General features: G+C 40.6%; 1 protein-coding gene and 1 pseudogene across 1 annotated transcript in view; one reads left to right on the forward strand and one right to left on the reverse strand.

Annotated features, from left to right (window-relative positions):
• The window catches only part of RPGRIP1 (RPGR interacting protein 1), a 66,130-nt gene that overhangs the window by 17,466 nt on the left and 25,809 nt on the right, over nucleotides 1-22,855 (reverse strand). The window contains 10 exon segments of the mRNA XM_087859037.1: nucleotides 2,674-2,771; nucleotides 13,081-13,219; nucleotides 15,206-15,409; nucleotides 15,627-15,653; nucleotides 15,656-15,870; nucleotides 17,757-18,099; nucleotides 18,554-18,705; nucleotides 18,868-19,320; nucleotides 22,059-22,176; nucleotides 22,641-22,784. Coding sequence (XP_087715163.1) covers nucleotides 2,674-2,771; nucleotides 13,081-13,219; nucleotides 15,206-15,409; nucleotides 15,627-15,653; nucleotides 15,656-15,870; nucleotides 17,757-18,099; nucleotides 18,554-18,705; nucleotides 18,868-19,320; nucleotides 22,059-22,176; nucleotides 22,641-22,784 — 1,893 coding nt within the window.
• LOC123783935 (splicing factor 3B subunit 6 pseudogene) lies at nucleotides 14,039-14,419 on the forward strand (annotated as a pseudogene).

Below are 22,855 nucleotides of genomic sequence, written 5' to 3' on the forward strand. Positions count from 1 at the left end.
AGAGAGAGAGCACGCGAGCATACAAGCTGGGGGGAGGGGCAGAGGCAGAGGGATAAGCACACTCCCCATTGAGCAGGGAGCTTGACCCAGGACCCTGAGAACAAGACCTGAGCTGAAATCAAGAGTCTGACACTTAACTGACGGAGCCATCCAGGTGCTCCTGATTTTTTTTTTTTTTTTATAAATACAGTACAGGGGCACCTGGGTGGCTCTGTCGGTTAAGTGTCAGACTCTTGATTTCAGCTCAGGTTGTGATCTCAGGGTCGTGAGATTGAGCCCCACACTGGGCTCTGCACTCAGCACCAGTCTGCTTGCCCCTCTCCCTCTGCTCCTCTCCCAGCTCGCATGTGCACGTGCTCTCTCTCAAATAAATAAAACCTTTAAGAAATACAGTATAGTACTATAAATCTTTCTTTATGATCTTAATGACATTTTCTTTTCTATAGTTTACATTATCATAAGAATACAGTATACAATACACATAACATAAAAGATAAGTGTTAATCGGTAGTTTATGTAATGGGTAAGCCTTCTGGTCAACAGGTAGTTAAGTTTTGGGGAAGTCAAAAGTTACATGTGGATTCTCAACTGTTCAGGGGGGTCACGTCCCTAACCCCCACGTTGTTCAAAGGTCAACTGTATGTGTCTGTGCTGTGAATTTAATTTGATAATAACACTAAGTTTTTGCTAAGTAAGCTCAGTTTTCTTTCTTTTTGTTTTTAAAAGAGAGAACGAGAGAGAGCAAGTGCAAGCAGGGGAGGGGCAGAGGGAGAGAATCTTAAGTGGACTCCATGCTGAGCACAGAGCCTGATGCAGGCTCTATCTCAAGACCCTGAGATCATGACCTGAGCCAAAACCAAGAGTTGGATGCCTTACCGACTGAGCCACCCAGGCACCCCAGTAAGCTCAGTTTTCATATTTAGTTTCTCAAATAGCATTTTTGGGTCCACAAAGGTTTTCCAGAAAGATACCTTATTTAGGAGCCTTTAATTTTGAATAATATTTTAAATGTAGTATGTCTGATCTGTAGTTCAAAAACTTGGGGCGCCTGTGTAGCTCAGCCATTAAACGTCTGCCTTCGGCTCAGGTCATGATCCCAGGATCCTGGGATCAAGCCCCGCATCAGGCTTCCTGCTCAGCGGGAAGCCTACTTCTCTCTCTCACACTCCCCTTGCTTGTGTTCCCTCTCTTGTTGTCTCTGTCAAATAAATAAATAAAATCTTTTAAAAAAAAATTTGCTGACCAGCTGACTGCTTTTTAATTTGATCTGAGAGGTCGCTTGGTTTAGAAACGTTGGAGATCAGCTCTTCTGCTAACTAGCTCTATATCCTGGACACATTAGATTAGTTAATCTTCTTTTCCTTTATGATCTCTAAGGTGTCATAGTCCAGTTCCAACATCCTATGGCTCTGATCCGTCTTACAAGCATGTCTCAAGATATTAAATTATGTAATGGCTAAAGAAAGATATGACAGATGAAAGTTCAGAAGAAAACACACTTAAGTATTCGTTATCTTAACTGTTTAAGTCTCCTGATTTTGAGTGGTTTCTCCCCACTCCAATACCTTTAGTTGCCTGCAAATCCTCAGTACAAGTTCTGACTTTCAAAGAAGAGTTTTCTGACCTCTACAAAAGCAGCAATACTTTCACTTTTCTGAATTCTTACAAACCTTAAGAGTTTCTATCACATAATCTAACCATTTGATTCCAGGTTACACATACTTCTATTGTTTCTAATGAAGTTCATAATCTTCAATTAGATTTCAATCTTTCATTCAGCCACTCATTCAACAAATATTTACTGAGCACCTGCAAAAGTGCAGGGAGCATTCTAGTCGCTCAAGAGAGATTGTTTCCTACCTCACTTATAACCCCACAAGAGTCTAATACAACGACTGTTAAATACATCTATGGATACTCAGCGTGTAGGGATCCCCAGTTAGTTCCATAAGAGATCTGAGGCGATAATGTTTAATAAATAGTTGCAATTTCAGGTTTTACAGGTTAGGTCAAAAACTTCAGAAACTGAATGATCTTTCTGAGCTTTCCCACAAAGAATCCTTTCCTCTTTTCTAGCCTCGACCTCTCAAAGTAAACCCGCTCTCCTTAGGTGGACTGAGGAAGTGGGCATCCCTCAGGCTGGAGATAAATCACAGTACACAATGAGTGAGGCAGGCAAGGGACCCAAGGAAAGGAGAGAAGCAGTGAAGCACATCCTCGTTTCTACCAAATCAAGAAAGCGATCCTTTCACCAGAGACTGTATCAAGAGACCTCCGTTCATTCACCATGTACGTATAACTAAATAACTTCAGTTTCCCATCGGGTCCATTAAAACTGGATTATTGGGACACCTGGGTGGCTCAGTTGGTTAAGCGTCTGCCTTCAGCTTGGGTCATGATCCCAGGGTGTAGGGATCGATTCCCGAGTCAGGCTCCTTGCTCAGTGGAGAGCCTGCTTCTCCCTCTGCCTGCCGCTTCCCCCACTTGGGCTCTCTCTCTTTCTGATAGATAGTTAGATAGATAGATAGATAGATAGATAGATAGATAGATAGATAGATAGATAGAATCTTTAAAAAAAAATAAAACTGGATTATTTTCACCTCCACGGCCATTAAGCACAATGTCATTATTTACAACCTTGTCTCATACGCAGTGATCTCCCGGTGTACTTACTGCCTTAGGACATTTCAGAGATACTGGTGTCACTATGTCATCACTGTCTGTCGTTGGTGCTTCACTGACTTCAGAAGCTTGTTCACAGGATTCCTTCTCTGCCAGAGAAAAGGCCGCACTTACAGAACTATTTCCAAGCACCCCATCTAGCCCAGTACCTACACCTTCAGTCTACAATCCGGCCACTAGTTCTGAGTACCTAGGTTTTGGGTTCATTTACTGAGAATCAAATCCTCTTTTCCAAAGATTCACTTATTCAGAAGCTTGTCAAATAAGGACTGTGCTTTGGGGGTGGGGGGGGAAGGAAAGAAAGAAAGAGAAGGAAAGAGAGAAAGAGAGAGAGAGAGGGAGAAAGGGAGGGAGGAAGGGAGGGAGGGGGGAGGGAGGGAGAGAGGGAAAGAAGGAAGAATGGAAGGAAGGAAAATAGAAAGTTGGTCCTTTTGTAGGGGCTGGAGAAAATGACCAAGCCAAGAAAAAGCAGTGTAATCAGGGTGTGGCAGACTGTACATTCCAAAGGCAGCCTCAAACAATACTTACCCTCCCACATGCTCTCTTGTAATGTGACCTTGACACTCCTAATATTTTTTATTAACATTTGGAATTCCTTTTTGTAGGATGCCTTTCATATCTTTCGGTCATGTTTCTATTGGATTGTCTTTTTCTAATTGATTTGGGGTTCTGAATATTTTTTGAATTTGAGCCTATTGATTGTTACATGTGTTGCAAATACCATTTCCACTCTGTAGCTTGCCTGTTTAATCTCTTGCTAAACAGAAATTCTTACTTTTAAAGTAGTCAACTTTGGGGTACCCGGGTGGCTCAGTCGGTTAAGTGGCTGCCTTTGGCTCAGGCCATGATCCCGGGTCCTGGGATCCAGCCCTGCCTCGGGTTCCCTCTCCCTCTGCCCATCCCCTCTGCTCAACCTGCTCTCTGTCTCAAATAAATAAAGTCTTAAAGTAGTCAACTTTATCAATATTTTCTTTATGACTAGTACATTTTGTTTTTTATTTAAGACATCTTTCCTTATTCTGAATGATGAATAATGCTGCTATGAGGATTTGTGTACAAGTCTTTGGATGGACACAGGTTTCCAGCTCTCTTGGATAGACATTTAAGAGAACTGCTGGATTGTAAACTATGTGTTTAACTTTTCAAGAAACAGCCAAATATTTTTCGAAGTAGTTGTACTGTTTTACATTCCTACCAGTAATGTATAAGGTTCCAGTTTTTCCACATCTTCCCTAACACGTGGTACAACCTCTGGAATATATCAATTCTGGCTGGTGTACTGGTATCTCATTGTGATATTATTTTGCGTTTTCCTAATGACTAATGCTGCTGAGCACCTTTTTGTATGCTTATTAGCCATTTGTGTATGTTCTTTAGTGAATGTCTGTTCAAATTTATTTAAAAATTTATTTTTTAGCATGGAGCCCAAATGTAGGGCTTAAACTCACAACCCTGAGATCAAAACCTGAGCTGAGATCAAGAGCCAGACATTTAACCGACTGAGCCACCCAGGTGCCCTTCTATTGACCATTTTAAGTTTAGCTATTTTTTTACTGAGTTGTAAGAATTCCTTACAGACTACATGGGGCGCCTGGGTGGCTCAGTCATTAAGCATCTGCCTTCGGCTCAGGGTGTGATCTCGGAGTCCTGGGACTGAGCCCCACATTGGGCTCCTCTGCGGGGAGCCTGCTTCTTCCTCTCCCACTCCCCCTGCTTGTGTTCCCTCTCTCGCTGGCTGTCTCTCTCTCTGCCAAATAAATAAAATCTAAAAAAAAAAAAAAAAAAAAAAAAAAAAGAATTCCTTACAGACTATGGATACAAGTCATTTACCATAAATGTGATTTGCAAATATTTTCTCCTACTGTAGCTGATCTTTTCATTTTCTTAATGGTGTCCTTTGAAGAGCATGCATTTTTTATTTTGCTGAAGTCCAATTTATCAATTTTTAATTTTATGGAACATGCTTCTGATGTCATAGCTAAGATAGTCTTGTCTAATAAGGTCAAATAGTTTATTATCCTATGTTTTCTTTTAAAAATGCTATAGTTTTGGTTCTAATATTTAGATTTATGATGTATCTTGGTTAATTTTTGTGTATGATGTGAAGTAGTCGTCTAATTTTTTTTTCCCCTCTATGTTGATATCTAATTGTCCTAGTACCATTTATGGAAAGGTTAGATATTGAATTGCCCTGGGACCTTTGTGGAAAATCAATTGACCATAAATGTAAAAGTTTATTTCTGGAATCACAATTCTGTTCCACTGATTTGTAAGTCTATCTTTACGCTAATACTACACTGCCTGAATTACTCTATATTTACAGTAAGTTTTGAAATCAGGTAATATAAAAATTTCAACTTTGTTTCTTTACAAAGGTTATTTGGTTATTCTAAATTCTTTGCATTTCTATATAAATTTGGGGGAGAACTGTCATCTTAACAATTATGAGTGGTCCAATCAATACACATGGTATATTTCTTCATTTATTTTAAACTTCTTAAATTTCTCTCAGGAACTTTTGTACTTCTCTGTATATAGGTCCTGCATTTCTTTTGTTAAATTTATTCTTAAATATTTTATTCTTTTGGAATGATACTGTTTTTTTAATAAGTTTTTTTAAAAGAATTTTTATTTATTTATTTGACAGAGAGAGAGTACAAACAGGCAGAGTAGCAGGTAGGAGGAGAGGGAAAAGCAGGTTCCCCACTGAGCAAGGAGCAAGATTTGGGGCTCGATCCCAGGACCCTGGGAACATGACCTGAGCCGAAGGTAGTCGCCTAACCGACTGAGCTACCCAGGCATCCTGAAATGATACTGGTTTCTTATTTCATTTTAGAGTGTGCACTGATACAATATGGAAATATAATTGATTTTAGTATCTTGATTTATATCCTGCAGTATCGTTCACTTGCTTTTAGTTTTTAAAAAAATCTTTGTGGATTTTTTTTTTCTAAATACAAAATCATGTCAATTGCAAATAAAGGCAGCACTACTTCTTTCTTTCCAATTGGTATGACTTTAATTTCTTTTTCTTGCCTTATTACAATGATTGAAATCTCTATTACAATGTTCAAACGGGGTAGTTAAAGCAAACATCCTTTCTTTGTTCTCAATTTTAAGGGAAAAGCATTCAGTCTTTTACGACGTGGTAAGATGTTAGCTACAGGTTTTATTATCATTTATTAGTTTGAAGCAATTTCCTTCTACCTTGTTTGGTGAGAGTTCTTATCAAAAATTGGGAGTTGGGGGGCGCCTGGGTGGCACAGCGGTTAAGCGTCTGCCTTCAGCTCGGGGCGTGATCCCGGCGTTATGGGATCGAGCCCCACATCAGGCTCCTCCGCTATGAGCCTGCTTCTTCCTCTCCCACTTCCCTTGCTGTGTTCCCTCTCTCGCTGGCTGTCTCTATCTCTGTCAAATAAATAAATAAAATCTTTAAAAAAAAAAAAAAAAAAATTGGGAGTTGGGGGGGCGCGTGGGTGGCTCAGTCAGTTGAGCGACCAACTCTTGGTTTCAGCTCAGGGGTTGTGGAATTGAGCCTGGCATCAGGCTCTGCCCTCAGTGCAGAGTCTGCTTAAGATTCTCTCTCCTCCTCTCCTTCTGCCCTTCCCCATGCTCACACTCTTTCTCTAAATAAATAAATTTTTAAAAATCTAAAACAAAACAAAACAAAAAGAACAGGAGTTGGATTTTGTGAAATGCTTTTTTTCTCTATTGAGATGATAATAAAGCTTTTATTCTATTAATAGAGTGTGTTAAATCAATTTTCTGCTATTAAACTAAACTGGCACTCCAGGAATAAATCTCAGTTGATCATGGTGAGCAACCCTTTTAATATTTTTATATTTTGCTGGATTAGTTTGCTAATATTTCATTTAGGATTTGCATCTATAGTCATGTTGAATAGTGGTCTATAGTTGGCTTTTTTTTTTTTTTTATGTCTTAGGCTTGCTTTGGTATCAAGACAATAACACTTTATAACCAAATCAGTTAGAAAGTTTCCCTTGCTCTACTACTCTCAGAAAGAGACTATGAAGGATCAGCATTTTTTCTTCCTTAAATATTGATAGAATTCATCAGTGAAGTCATCTGGAACTGGGTTTTTTTATTTGGGAAGATTTTAAATGACTAATTCTTGGCTGTACTTTTTATATGTCAATACTGATCTTCTATTTCTTCTGAGTCAGTTCTGGTAATTTGTATCTTTCTAGGAATTTGTCTTTTCCATCTAAATTGCATAAAGCTGTTCATAATATTATTTTATAGTTCTTTTAATTGTGGAGTCTGTAATGGCCTTACATTCATTCCTGATTTTGCTAATTTGTGTCTTTGCTCTTTTTTTCCCCTTGATCAGCAGGCCAATTATCAATTAACTGTTTCTCAGCTCAAAATAAAAACTTCATCGTCTGCTTTGCAATGATAGAGTTGGACCCTGTAAATACCTCTTCTTTGCCAGATGGCACCATGTTAAGTTTTGTCAGTAGAGAGCACAGAAGGATCACTGGAGGAGGAAAAGGTTTCTCTTCCTGGTTCCAGTGTACAGGCAGACTCCCGCAAAAGAGAAGCACTTTGCAGACCGGGCTCCTACAACAGGCTTCTGCGACTTAGTGCCTGGCTTCAACAGCTCACAGTTTCCTGCAGAACACATTTCTAGTAGCACATGGTTTCTGCACCATCCAATTGTAGCAGTTTCCAGGCATCTGTAGTACATGGCACATCCCTGTCGGCAGCTCCCCTGGTACATCCTCCCCTCTCCCCTCCACCCACCCAGCCAGAGTAGCCTTGCAGTGAAGTGCCACTGGCATGGTACCTCTCTGTGAATGGTTTACTTGCAGTGTTCCAGAGGTCAGCTTCTCAGTTTCTTGGAGTTTTGGTGTACAGGCACAGCAAACTTCTGTGCCATTCAATAAAATATGACTTCACTCCCTCCAGTGAGGTCTGGATTTCAGCCCTGAAAGGGGTTGTCTACCAGACCTATTTCTTCTTTCGGTACTCTGTCTCAGCTCTGGGGATTAATGCATGCTCTTTAAATCTGCTCTTCCTATATTTTTTAGAATTCTTTTTACTTCTTTCTCATCAGTCCTCACCCACCCCCACCCAGTTCTATCTCCTGTTATAATTAATAACTCTTTAAACTTCTCCTAATTACTAAGCAATTTCTGGTTGGATCTTAATTGGTATAGTCATTCTAGATAAAGGCTTATCAAGTTTTTTTTGTTGTTTTGCTTTGTTTTTAAGGCGTATCAAGTCTGTTGATCTTTTCAAACAGAGTTGGCTTCATTGATTTTCTCTATTCCTTTCCTGTTTCATTGATTTCTGCTCTGATCTTTATTATTTCTTTCTTTGGGTTTGATTTTTCTGTCAGAGGCTGTCACTGGAGAATATTACCTCACAGTAAACTGTGGCAAGAAGCTCTCTTCAGCTTTGGTCATCAACCAGAAGCTGGCACACCTGTTCTTTGCAAAGAATGCTTTACAGGATGGCAGCATGGAACTTCTGTGTGAGGGCTTGACTTACTCCCACTGTAAGTTACATGGTCTGGTGCTAGGATGCTGCAACGTAACCAGTGATGGCCGCCATCATCGATCAGAGTGTTTCCAACACAAAACAAGCTGGTACACTTGCACCTGGGGCTGACGCACATAGGAATTACTACAGTTCTTTGCAAGGTTTTGAAGAAACCACTGTGTAACCTGAGATGTGTGTGATTGTGGGGATGTGCCATCACTTCTTTTAGTTGTGTAAACCTCTCATCTGCCCTCAGCAGCAGCAGGACCTGATCACGCTGGACCTGGGCAGAATTCCTTGGTGATATAGTAAAGATGCTGTGTGAAGCCTTGAAACTTCAAAACTGCCCCCTCTGGACACTTAGGATGAAGACAGATGAATCTAATGCTCAAATCCAGAAGCTCCTGAAAATCATCAATCCACAAGCAATCCACAACTAACTAATGAGGGTAACAACCGAGAGCCCAGAAAAAACAGCTCCCCTCAAGATTTCATTTTCTGAATGCTGGTGCAAAGTACTTCTTTATCACCTTAAACACTACCTCTGTCTCCCTTCTTTCTCTTCTCCTACAGGTAGTGACACGTAGCTTAGATCTCCTTGTCTTACCCTTTTTGTCTCTTTTCTGTAGAGTCATTCATTGTACAATAAAGCAATGGATCTGTAAGGTGATAGTGAACTTTCTAAGAGCCTTTTCAGTGACGTTAGTTGCTGGGCCAGATGTTATTTTAGCCTTGGTTTGCCTCCAGCTTACATAAAACATGTACAAGTCACTTAAACTTGTTCCGGATGAAATGTCTGTATCTCCAGTATATTAAGAGAAGTAAAGGTGAAAAGATCCATGAGAAAACAAAACAAAACAAAAAAAAACCTGGAAATTTATTCTCTCACAGTTCTGGAGGTCAGAGATCCAGAGTCACAGTGTTGGGAAGTCTATGCTCACTCTAAAGGCTCTCGGGACAACCTGCCTTTTCCAGCTTCTGGTAGCTCCAGGCATTCTCTGGCTTCTGGCCCCAGCCAAACTCTGCCTCTGTGGTTATACTGCCTCCTTTTCTGCATGTGTTTGTGTTTTTACTCAGATAATCCCGGGTGATCTCTACACTCAAGATCTTTAGCTCAGTTACATCTGCAAAAAAATCTTTTTTCAACTAGGGTAACATTTACAAACTCTGGGGTTTAGGAGATGGACATAACTTTTTGAGGGTTATCATTGAACACACTACATTATTTAATTTTAAACATATTTTAAAACCCACAAGCTGTATTTTTGCTTTATGCAGTCATTTAAACTAACCCATATTCTTTGCTTTTCATTCCTCGTTGTATCTTTGTGTTTCCTTCTGGAATAACTTTCCTTCAGCCTAAAGAACCTTAAAATGTAGCTTGGGGGGGCTCCTGGGTGGCTCAGTCGTTAAGTGTCTGCCTTCGGCTTGGGGTGTGATCCTGGCATTCTGGGATCGAGCCCCATATCAGGCTCCTCTGCTAGGAGCCTGCTTTTTCCTCTCCCACTCCCCCTGCTTCTGTTCCCTCTCTTGCGGGCTGTCTCTCTCTCTAATAAATAAATAAAATCTTAAAAAAACTAAAATTAAATTAAATTAAATTAAATTAAATTAAAACAAAATGTAGCTTGGAAGCAAACTTTCCATTTTGGTTTGTCTGTAAATGTTTGTTCTGTTTTCACTCTGGAAGAATATTTTTGTTGTGTAGAGAATTCTTTGCTGGCAGCTAATTATTTTCTTTTGGCATACTGAAGGTATCTTACTGTTGATTTCTGGCTACAGTTGTAGCTATTGGACAAGCCGGTTATCCATCTTACCAATGGACCCATGGCTATCTCTTTCTTTTATTTTTTATTTAAAAAAAATTTTTAAGTAGGCTCCACCCAGCGTGGAGGTGGAGCCCATCACAGGGGTTGAACTCACAACCCTGAGATCAAGACCAGAGCTGAGATCAAGAAATGGACACTTAACTGGCGGAGCCACCCAGGTGCCCTTATTGTTTTCTTTTAGATGGATGCATTTATGTTTAGATCTGAAATTTTTAATTTAAATTTTAATATTTTTAACTAAGCCCTACACCCAAAATGGGTCTTGAACCCACAACTCCTAGATCAAGAATCACATGCTCCACCATCTGAGCCAGTCAGGCACCCTTATATCTGGAATTTTTTTAACTTTCATTGACTTTTGGGGCACCTGCATGGCTCAGTCAGTGAAGCGTCTGCCTTTGGCTCAGGTCATGATCCCCGGGTCCTGAGATCAAGCCCTGCATTGGTCTCCCTGTTCAGTGGGGAGCCTGCTTCTCCCCCTCTCTCTGCCTGCTGCTCCCCCTTCTTGTGCTCCCTCTCTGTCAAATAAATAAAATAAAATAAAAATAAAAAATGACTTTCATTGAATTTCATTTCATTGACTCTTAATAGCTCCTATTAGTTCTAAAAAATCAAAGTCATTATCGTTTTAAATATTGCCTCTGTCCCCTTCTTTCTCTTTACATTTAATTAAATGTAGTTTAGACCTCTTCTTTTTTTTTTTTTTAAAGATTTTATTTTATTTATGTGACAGAGAGACAGCCAGTGAGAGAGGGAACACAGCAAGGGGAGTGGGAGAGGAAGAAGCAGGCTCCCAGCCGAGGAGCCCGATGTGGGACTCGATCCCGGAACGCCGGGATCACGCCCTGAGCCGAAGGCAGACGCTTTAACGACTGCGCTACCCAGGCGCCCCAAGACCTCTTCTTTTTATCCTTTATGTTTGTCTCTCCTCTTTTGTATTTTCCATCTTGTTGTCCCTCCTTGCTTTATTCTGAATATTTTTAACAATTCTCACTTCACTTGTGTCTAATCTGTTTTTTTTTTTTTTAGATTTTATCTATTTATTTGACAGAGAGAGAGACATCCAGCAAGAGAGGGAACACAAGCAGGGGGAGTGGGAGAGGAAGAAGCAGGCTCCCAGCGGAGGAGCCTGATGTGGGGCTCGATCCCAGAACGCCGGGATCACGCCCTGAGCCGAAGGCAGACACTTAACAACTGAGCCACCCAGGCGCCCCATATCTAATCTATTTTTGACCCATCTATTCCTCTGATAAATTTCTGTATTGAACAGTTCTATAATTTCTATTGATTCATTTCCAAATTTGCAATGTATTTTGTAAAGACTTTGTGATTCGGGCAAAAAGCCCATAAATGAATGCCAAAATTATCAAGCAAGATTTGATGAGGAACAAGATATTTATATAGTCTCAAAATATCTTCTTTACTTAATAATTACAAAGCATAATGATAACTTTTGAGAAAACCTGGAAGATGCTTTCTTAACCAAGTGATAAAAGTTAACATCGCCAATAATGGGACAAACTGACATCATGTACCCCCTACTGTGACGCAGTGAGGAGGACACAGTATCACTTTTGTGGTATTCCTGTAAAAAACTCATAACCGGAATCTAATCACAAAGAAACATCAGACAAATCCAAATTGAGGAACACTCTACAGAACAGCTCACCTATACTCTTCAAAAATGTCAACTGTCAGGAAAGACAAAGATGAAGAACTATTCCAGATTAAAGGAAACTAAAGAGACATGACCCAATGCACTGTACGATCCTGGATTAGATAAGGGGAAAAAGACTGCTAATAATGGACATTACTGGGACAACTGGCAAATTCTGAGAATGGACTGGACATTAGGTACCATGTATCCACAACAAGTTTGCAAACTTGATAACTTGACTGTGGTCATATAATTTTCTTTTCCTTACTAAAATATATAGCAGTAATGGGGCATGAGACGTACAACCTATTCTCAAATGCTTCAGAATAAATGATAAAGCAGAAAGTGGAAAAATGCTAAAAGTTGGTGAATTTGTGTGTATATGAATTTTTCTGTCCTACTCATGCAGCTCTTATGTAAGTTTGAAATTATTTTAAGACAAAATGTTTTTTTAAATTTAGGTCTTAATTTTTTCATAGCTCCAGTTCTTTGTTGACATTTTAAAGTTCAGCTTTTATCTCCACGAAGCTAGTAAGCACAGCTGTTACAAAGGCTGTGTCTGATAATTCCGGTATCTGGAGTTCTGGTGGGCACTGCGTCAGCCCTTGTCTCTCTAGCCCTGCAAATGCTGAAAGCAGAGTGCTACCTCTCAGAACATAAGAGACTCAGAATGGGGCTGCCTTCTGGGTTCTAGAGCAAAGTGGGCAGTTCTGCCCAGGGCAGACATCTCCCTATGCTGGGCAGACACCAGACTCAGACTGCATCCTGTTTCCCTACCCTGAAAGTCCACCAAAAGCAAGGTTCTGTCTCTCCACCACTTCTTCCAGACTGGTAAGGTCTCAGGGCGGAAGCAGTTTCAGCTCACTTCTCTGGGCTTCAATCATTTCCCTGATCGAGGATATGTAATTCTTCCCTCTCTTGCTGACTATTTAATGCTTTTAAGAAATATTAGATCTTTAAAAAATATATTAACTTTACCTCTTTAGTTGTCATCAATGAGGGAGTTGGTCTGAATTATGTAGTTTGCCCATATTATAACCTGAAACCATGTTTAACTTTCACTGTAACACAAAAAGCTTTGCCTTAATTTAAAAAATTTGGATCAACATCACAAATAAACCAATCACACTCCTCTTCCTATTTCTTTGTTAACTATAATTCACAAGATATACTTGCTAGGTAACTAAACTGGCAAGCTAACTAGCTTTAAATACATAGAAAGCTACTTTGAGAATTCCAGCCTCGGTTGGCCTAACTGGCACACTTGTAACATAAAACTAAGTCTAGGGTCTTCGGTACTCATTTTCCATGAAAAGTTTAGCAATGCAAGATGAAAAAAAAAAAGTAAATAACTGACTTGATAAAGTAATCTAATGTTAAACAGGAGATTAGATTTTAAAAAGACAATACCATTTACAGGATTTAGGGCTTCCTTCTCCATCACTGCTGAGTGGGATGATGTCATTTCCTCTTCCTTTTGCTGATTTTTTAAACCATCATCTATGGAGCTCTTAAGCCCTGAGAGCTTCCATTCAGTGTAGTTCACCTGCTTCAGAATAAGGACAACAAATATAATTACAGTTGGCCCTTGAACAACATGGGGGTTAGGGACACCGAAAATCTGTGTATAATTTCTGGCCCCCACCCCAAACTGAACTACTAACTTACTGTTGACCAGAAACCTTACCAATAACATAAACAGTTGATTAACACATTCTGTATATATATTATATATCTTTACAATAAAGGAAGCTAGAGAAAAGAAAATGTTATTAAGAAAATCATAAGGATTATCAGCAATAGCCAAACTATGGAAAGAGCCCAAATATTCATTGACTGGTGAATAGATAAAGAAGATGTGGTATATATATACAATGGAATATTACTCAGCCATCAAAAAGAACGAAATCTTGCCATTTGCCACAATGTAGATGGAGCTAGAGTGTATTATGCTAAGTGAAGTAAGTCAGTCAGAGGAAGATAAATACCATATGATTTCACTCATATGTGGAATTTAAGAAACAAAAAGATGAACATATGGGAAGGAAAAAAAAAGAGAGGGAAAGAAACCATAAGAGACTCTTAACAATAGAGAATAAATGATAGAGAAACAATGAGGGCTGAGGGAGGGAGGGGGATGTGATGGGTGATGGGTGTAAAGAAGGTCATTTGTGGAGATGAGCACTGCTGGGTGTTAGATGTAAGTGATAAATCACTAAATTCTACTCCTGAAACCAATATTACACTATATGTTAATTAACTAGAATTTAAATAAAAATTTGAAAAGAAAAAAAAAAAGTAGAGCGAGCTCCAGAGCTATCCAGAGGAATTCTAGTGTTTGCTGCAGTAACCTTATCAGCCCACCAAGATGGCAGTGCAAGCGGCCAAGAGGTGGAACGTTCGATGTCCACCTGAAGTAAATTGGATTTTATATATAAGAAATTTACCATACAAAATCACAGCTGAAGAAATGTATGATATATTTGGGAAATATGGACCTATTCGTCAAATCCGAGTGGGAAACACACCCAAAACTAGAGGAACAGCTTATGTGGTCTTTGAAGACATCTTTAACTCCAAGAACACACATGATCAACTTGCAGGACTCCATTTTTGGAACAGATACCTGGTGGGTTTGTGCTATAATGCCAACAGCGCATTTCAGAAGACGGACACAAAAAAGAAGGAAGAGCAGCAGTTGAAGCTTCTCAGGGAGAAATATGGCATTAACACAGATCCACCGAAATAAATGTTTTCTGCATTTTCATTTTAGACTAAAACCCATAAATGATCACCATCACCCTTTTATTTTTAATTAATGCTGAATGTTGTAATTTTTTATTCAAAAGAACCTGCTTGAAACTTTTGATATGTGTTAGAATATGTTATGTGAATAAACTTGTAACTTTTTGTAAAAAAAAAAAAAAAAGATTAGAAAAAAATTCATAAGGAAGTGAAAATATATTCATAATACTGTATTTATTGAAAAAAACCTTCATGTATAAGTGGATATATGTAGCTCAAATCCATGTTGTTCAAGGGTTAACTGTATATATATTGTATAATTATAATAATTTCATAAAATTAACAATTATATATTAATATAATTATACAACCAATATAAATGATTATAACATATAATCATGTTATTTAATCATATAATATCTACAATCTCACATATTTTTAGGTGCTACATAGTAACTTTAATCCAGCTTCCTATGAAGAAAAGATAGTATCAAGCATATAGTAGATGTTTAGTAAATACTTGTTCTTTAACTTATTTTGACTACCTTTGAGGTAGACTGGTAAAATTCTTAGTATAAATTGCAGAATCCAAAAGCTATTGAATTAAATTACATTGAAATGAAGTGAACAGTTCAGAGTTTTATTAAACTAGTTGTGTTTGAGGAAACACATGTTGGCCACAAAAAACCATGATTACTGCTTATCTTGGGTGTCTGCTTCTACCTGAGAATAACATATCTGGGGACACTACAACCCATATTTTAACCCTGCAGGGTGTCTAAGGCCTTACTTGTAGTGTATTTCCGGTTAAGATGTTACGACTAAGATATTCCATTCTGTTCTTCCCTTGGATGCCTGTTCTTTTGCCATGTTTTCTTCTCGAGTAGCTTGCAACCTGGTGTTCCCTTTCCTTTCTTTCTCCTACCTGCGGAGGTTTTCGCTTAGCTTGATACTGGCCAGCTTCAATGGGAATCTCAGCAAATGCCATCTGGTCCTAAATAGAAGGATCAGAGACAGCCTTACAAGATGAGAGTTTAACAGCCTCGCATGAGACTTTATGCCTCTCCTGCCACAGAGCTGAGAGGTGCCATCTCTCTCTCCTCCCAACGATAAAACCCAGGGTTCTGCTTCCTCGGTAGGCTCATGGCCCTACGAGGGATGCAGAATAAGACTGCCGAACACGTGACATTCACAGAAGGCATTTCTTATACTACCATTTTAATACTGTTTTCCTCAAATATGCTCCACAGGATTGGTGGAGATCTGCTACCTGGGGAGAAAAGGAAGCCTTTTCCTCTTCAGATGAGAGCTCTAAACTGTCTTTGGTGTCCTTCTCCTCAGGCTGAGCTTCTGGTTTCAGGAAGCTCTCTGGGGGTAGGTAGACAGACTTCCAATCCAGTTGCGCCTCAACAAATCCATTAGGGTTCCCCGCAGGGTCAGTGAGGTTAAAATCACCTGAGAAACACACAGACACATAAGATCTGATCACATGAAATAGGCAAGAATTTACCAGCCAGCACCTTATCTATTCCCCAATGTTGAATTTTACCGTATTTTGTTTGTCATTAATTAACATTCATTACGTAAGTATGATGTTACCATACTTTATGTTACTTAGAAGTAACATAAAATAGCAGTGAATATTAATATTCACTTAGAATATTTGTAGGGGAAGATGGGTATCTCCAGGTTTCAGGAAGGGGTAGTCAAAGACGTATGGAAAGGTAAACCTTGCTTGTCTTCAGTCATCCAGCCAATAAACATGATTGCATTATTACTATTACCTAATGCTTGCTAAACCTTGTAGACCCTCCCAAAAAAATAAGGACCACACTCAAGTGGTCCTTATTTCTAAAATAACAAAAGCCAAAAAAACCTCAGCAAAACGGCTTCTTCTAAATGCCAGACTTCTGATTTGTAACACTGATTAATTTAACAGATGGCCCATACTGCCTCTTCTTTTTGGCAAAGAATGAGTTGTGAGCAAACGTGTTGGCTTTTTTTTTTTTTTTTTAAGCTCTTGTGGTATTGGAAGGAGGGAGGCCTCACATACTTTCTGAAACATCCAGAAGCTTGTTAAACATAGTTGGTACTGGCTATACCCATCCATACTGGGTAATGAGAGCACAGACACCCCTGCCTCACCCTCCCAATACTGGAACCAGAGTTGACTCTTCCTAAGTTCACGTCAGCTCCATATTGGGGAAAAAAAGATCCAAGAAATTTGCCTTTGTCATGATGTGGCATGAAAGTCTAACTTGTGCTTAGAAGAAGCAAGAGAATTATGGGAGAGTTATTGCAGACACAGCTTATAGTCTGTATCTAGTAATGTGCTAAGAAACAATAGGCCTTAAGTAAACACAAACACTGGGAAGCACTGCAGAGTCAGAAAAGGTTTGTTCAGAGATGGATGTATGGACTTCAGGTTGATGGGTCTACCCACTTAAGAATCTTGCTTTGTTACAGCCACTCTGGAAAACAGTGTGGAGGTCCCTTAAAAAGTTAAAAATTGAGCTACCCTATGATCCAGCCATTGCACTACTGGGTGTTTACCCCAAAGATACAGACATAGTGAAGAGAAGGGCCATATGCACCCCAATGTTCATAGCAGCATTATCCACAATAGCTAAATTGCGGAAGGAACAAAGATGCCCTTCAACAGATGACTTGATTAAGAAGCTGTGGTCCATATATACAATGGAATATTACTCAGCAATCAGAAAGAACGAGTTCTCAACATTTGCTACAACATGGACGGCACTGGAGGAGATAATGCTAAGTGAAATAAGTCAAGCAGAGAAAGACAACTATCATATGATTTCTCTCATCTATGGAACATAAGAACTAGAATGATCAGTAGGGGAAGAAAGGGATAAAGAAAGGGGGGGTAATCAGAAGGGGGAATGAAACATGAGAGACTATGGACTATGAGAAACAAACTGAGGGCTACAGAGGGGAGGGGGGTGGGGGAATGGGATAGACCGGTGATGGGTAGTAAGGAGGGCACATATTGCATGGTGCACTGGGTGTTATACACAACTAATGAATCATCGAGCCTTACATCGAAAACCGGGGATGTACTGTAAAAAAAAAAGAATCTTGCTTTGTTGCTAAAAAAAAAAAAAAGAAAGAAAGAAAGAAAAGAAAGCAGAAGCAACCAATGTTTCCATAGGATTAGTGAGGCACCAAGTCTTCTGCGCTGTTGCTCTTGACCATATTCTAAAACCCTCTCCGCAAGTTTTTTTAAGAGAGACTGTTTCAAGCAAGTAAGCAAAGAAAAGTAAGACAGGAAGACAACACTGGGCGGAGAGCATAAAGATATAATAATCTTGAACTCCCACCTTTAATGGATTTGTTTTGTGCAAGGGGAAGCAAGGGCACTTGGACTCGGCCAAGGTACGAGCCAGGCTCTGAGTCTTCATCATCAAAAACGTACACAGACAGGGCCTCCCGCCTCAGATATCTATCCAGGTCAGAAGTCACAAGCAATGGGAATCGAGCTTGGTCTCTAAAGTACGGATTGTTACTGGCTGGAATGATGGCGGTGTCGTGGTCAGAAAAGGTGAAGAAGCGGTACATGACGTACGGACTGGGCTGGGTTCCCAGCCGTCGACTCTGGAGGCCGTAGCATCTGGTGATTTCCACCCGCAGCTCATTCTGATGCTTCCAAGTCTCCGATCTGGACTGGAAAGAGGTTGGTCTTGGATGAAGGAAAAGGGCAGCCTGAGAGAGTTGCTGTAGCTGAAACCCAGCATCCTTGATGAGGGAGAGCTATGACCTAATGAACTGCTGATTTCTGACAGGGTCACAGAGAAACCTAATGACTTTCACTTGCCTGCGAACTGGCTCTGGCAGATAGTTCTTTGAGAGGGGTGCTGGCCCTCAAGCCTTATCTTAGAGAATGGAACAGAGAAGCTATTTTGTTCACAGCAGGGGGAGGCAGCTAGCTCCAAGGGTATGATTTCATTTCAAACCCAAACTTGACCAAGGGAAGAATCTGGATTGGTTGTGGCACGACAGTTTTTCTCCTTCATTCACATTCAGCCGATACTTATTGAGAGTGGAAGATTGAGCTGTTCTTGTGACCTGCTTGGCTGTGGCTCCTTTGAGATGCTTGGGCACATCCTTTTTTTCTCACCTGATCCTCCTGGGCCTCCCAGGTTCCAAACACACTGGCTGACAGGTAGGCCTGAGCTTTCTTGCGCTTATTGCCTGCTTGTAGGCTGGGTCCTATGGGAAAGCGCAGCCTCATCCAGTATTCTAGCACCCCGAAGTCTTCTCCACCAGCTCCTGGATAGCAGAAAGTATGAAAGGCATGGAGGATATGGATGGTGTGGCGGGGATTAAGAATAAAGGCAGAGGAAGAAAATGAACAACCACCAGAAGAGCAACTAGAGACTCTGGGAAATTCCACATCAGTCCTGGGAGCTGTGGGAAGCTGACAGCACTTACCAGTAAGTATGGTAGAACCATGGACCTTCTCCACAGTCTCCAGCACCCTCTCAAAGCAAATCCATCCAGCGGCAAGGGTGTGGTGCTCACTGGCTACAGCCTGGTGCAGATCAAACCGGGCTGAAGCCCCATGAAGGTAGTTCAAAAAAAGGGAATCTGTTTCCACCACATACTGGGAAGTGAAGTCATAGAGGGGCTGTGGCCCCACAGCTAGTGGGGTACAGTGAGTTTCAAAATCATAGAATGAATAGGTGCAGAAAGTGGTAGGTTGAGTGTCTCCAGCCTGAGCCAGGGCAGCAGATGTCAGGAAGGCCTGGTGGATGTGTAGTTCAAAAAGATTTTCACTCTGATGCAGCAGGGAAATGTCCACTTCCTCCTCATCGCCACGAGTTGGCAGTGTTTCCAGACATAAGGACAACTGTCGGGTGCCATAAGCCACATCTTTGAGCTGTTCTAGAGGGAAAAGAAAACTGCCTATCCATTAAAGCATAGAGAGCTCTTCCTTAGGATAAAATAAGTTGGACAGAAGGAGAATAAAAATCATGTGAAAATCCAAATTGTTGGGGCGCCTGGGTGGCTCAGTCGTTAAGCGTCTGCCTTCCACTCAGAGTGTGATCCTGGCAATCTGGGATCAAGCCCCACATCAGGCTCCTCTGCTGGGAGCCTGCTTCTTCCTCTCCCACTCCCCCTGCCTGTGTTCCCTCTCTCGCTGCCTGTCTCTCTGTCAAATAAATAAAATCTTAAAAAAAAAAAAAAGAAGAAAATCCAAATTGTTGATGATTTTGAGACACCATGTACTTCAAAAGGAAAAGCAAAAGAATGACAAGCAGGAGCTTTGAATTCTGATGGTTAACTAACCCAGGGCCTGCTTTAGAGAGAAGATACAAAATGAATGACTGGAAAGTAAATGCTAAGCTCAGGAAAACACTGGAAGCACAATTTCATCTACAGATATCGTTGTTTTATCTTACAGCAGGGTCCTATAAATAAATTGTTAGAGAAGCACTAGAAACACAAAATAGGAGTATTTCCAAAAATTTGGGATGTGTGCCATTGAGAGAATACCAAGTTATAGTCATAGTGCCTATTACAAGACATCGGCCTCCACCAAGAAGTGATTTCCCTTCCAGCCAGATCAGTCATAAGAATCTTCATTCTGTTAAGAATTTGGTTTCAACATAAGAAGGCAAAAAAAAAAAAAAAAAAAAAATCCACTGTAAGTCAAAGAGTAATGGAGTAAAAATTTGGAGAGAAAACTTACGGCAAATAGGCTGAAAATATTGGCAAAGGGATGAAAAGATATGTAAGACAGTCTACCAAACCTGTGCATTACCTCCCATGTCCACCCAATCAGAAATTTGGATATATAGTCTGCTTCAAACTGGGGAGTATTTGAATCATCACAATGTGTCGATAATGAAAGTTCTATATTAAGAGTTAATGTAATAGAATAAAAATATTTGAACACATCAGAATGTCTTCCTGCCCAAAATAAATGGAATACAAAGATTAGATTAATGTTTCTTAACTGATAAGATTAACATAACTAGGGGCGCCTGGGTGGCACAGCGGTTAAAGCGTCTGCCTTCCGCTTAGGGTGTGATCCCTGCGTTCCGGGATCGAGCCCCACATCAGGCTCCTCCGCTGTGAGCCTGCTTCTTCCTCTCCCACTCCCCCTGCTTGTGTTCCCTCTCTCGCTGGCTGTCTCTATCTCTGTCAAATAAATAAACAAAATCTTAAAAAAAAAAAGATTAACATAACTAAAATAGATTTAAAGTTTTGCATTACCTGACCCAGGGCTAATAATCTTAGCATATAAACAAATTCTACAAATGAATAAAATGCTATCAAGAAACAGGTAAAGGGCAGAAACAGGCAATTCTCAAAAGACACAATACAATTAAGTGGTAAACATATGAAAAACTCTTCAATCTTACCTACCAGGAATGAAAGAACTCTAAGTTAAATTAAAGCAACTGAGTCTTCAGAAGTAGATAAGAGTATTTACCCTGCACTGTCCCAGCAGAAAGACCCTGAATCTGAAAGACATGAGAATTTCAATCCAAGGAAGGATTTCCTTTGTTACATGGCAGTGACTTTTTAACAGACTCGCCCTGGCATGGATAAATCATGCCCCAGCATGACCCACCTCCCTTTACCCTATTTCCACGCTCACTAAGTAAGCTGCTTACTGATTCTGCTTTCCAGAGAGAGGGCTGCCCTGAACAATAGTTCCAGATATTTTCACGGCAGCAATGAAACAGCCACTATCATAAAATAATAAATGAACATTCTGATTTAAATATCAATCTTTGGGGGTGCCTGGGTGGCTCAGTCGTTAAGCGTCTGCCTTCGGCTCAGGGCGTGATCCCGGCGTTCTGGGATCGAGCCCCGCATTAGACTCCTCCACTGGGAGCCTGCTTCTTCCTCTCCCCCCGCCCTGTTTGTGTTCCCCTCTCGCTGGCTGTCTCTCTGTCAAATAAATAAATAAAATCTTAAAAATAGATAGATAGATAGATAGATAGATAGATAGATAGATAGATAGATATCCATCTTTGGTGAATTTGGTTATTTTGAGTCAGGTTTCTCAAAACTGAGTCTAATAACAAAGCCGATATTCTTGACAGGCGAGACTGAGACCAGCTCCTGACCAGCAGTGGCTGTACTAAATATAGGAAGTACCACACTATGAAATTTGCAATAAGTGTCTGGCCAGTTACCCTGTCATGTCGACATCCTCAAACTACAACAAAGAATTTAGAGACTTTTAGAGAGAAGTCACAGAAAAGAATGATGAGAGATGAGTGATAAAGCTCTATATTGGCCTGAGTTGAGGAAACAATCTTGAGAGAAGGGAGTGTGTTACACCCACCCTGGGGGCCGACAGCGATATGCTCTCAATTCTCAAAACAGATTCAGTAATTGCTGGGCCCTGTTGAAACTCTTGAAGGAAGAGGAATCAGAGGAAGACACTGACATGCAAGAGGAAAAGAAGCCGCTAACTATGTCTGAAAACACCAAAGATGATAGGACAAAGAACACGAGGGACATGTCTCACGTGGAGACGCAAAAGTCCGCCTTCCAGGCAGGTGCACAGAGGCCACACAGGCATTAACTACGTGACGGGTCCAAGATGAGAACAAAGGACTAAGACTTGCCGGATATCGGAAGGCCATGGCTTCTCAAAATACCTTCCAGCTGATTGATACGATTATTCTTGAGGTCTAGCAGTTGATTCAACCTCTCCAGTTTTTCCTTGTGATCTTTATTTTCATTATCGGCTTTTGTCATCATCGCCTCCAGTTCCTCCTGAAACAAAATAATGTCTGAACTTTTCTATCTCAGTGGCCCAGAACCAAAGGGCCCAGATAAAAAGGTGGCATTTGTTCAGGTAAAGGAGACTCCACTCTCTCCTTTACAGGGGAGACTGACCCACTGGAAAAAAATCCTGGGGTCATCACAGACTCCTCTGGGACCAGTTATGCTATTGGTGCCATAGGATAATAGTTTCCTGATTCTGGGAAAACTGGAACCCAGAAGCTTCATATCCGCCGTTTTCATTAGCTGGCCCCTTCACTGGCTTCTACTGCCAAGGTGCCACGGGCATGTATGAGGCCTCAAGTGCGTCAAAGGATGGCACGTTCTGTGTTGCACGGAGCAGCATATTGCCTCGCAACAGCCCTGGAAACCCGAGCCTCGCTTCATTCCCAGTGTGGAAGTGGTCCCCGAGCGCCCATTTATCTACCCCCTTCCTGTACCACCTTTTCTTGCACCTGATAGCACACGTTGATTTTGCGCTGCAGAATGAGCATGTCTCTGGTCTTTTCTAGTTCCAGCGTGGTCTCTGCGTGCGATACTTGCAACTCACTTAACATCTGGGACAGTTTCTTTTCTTCTTGGTTTTTTGGTTCACAGGGCTATCGTGAGAAAAGCACAGGAAAGAGGGAATAGAAATTGGAGAGGCACTATGATAACTGTTCTCAAAGCA

Source organism: Ursus americanus, chromosome 35 (genome assembly GCF_024610735.1).
Source record: "Ursus americanus isolate L20-20 chromosome 35, mUrsAme1.1.p, whole genome shotgun sequence".
In the NCBI taxonomy this organism is placed as follows: Eukaryota; Metazoa; Chordata; class Mammalia; order Carnivora; family Ursidae; genus Ursus; species Ursus americanus.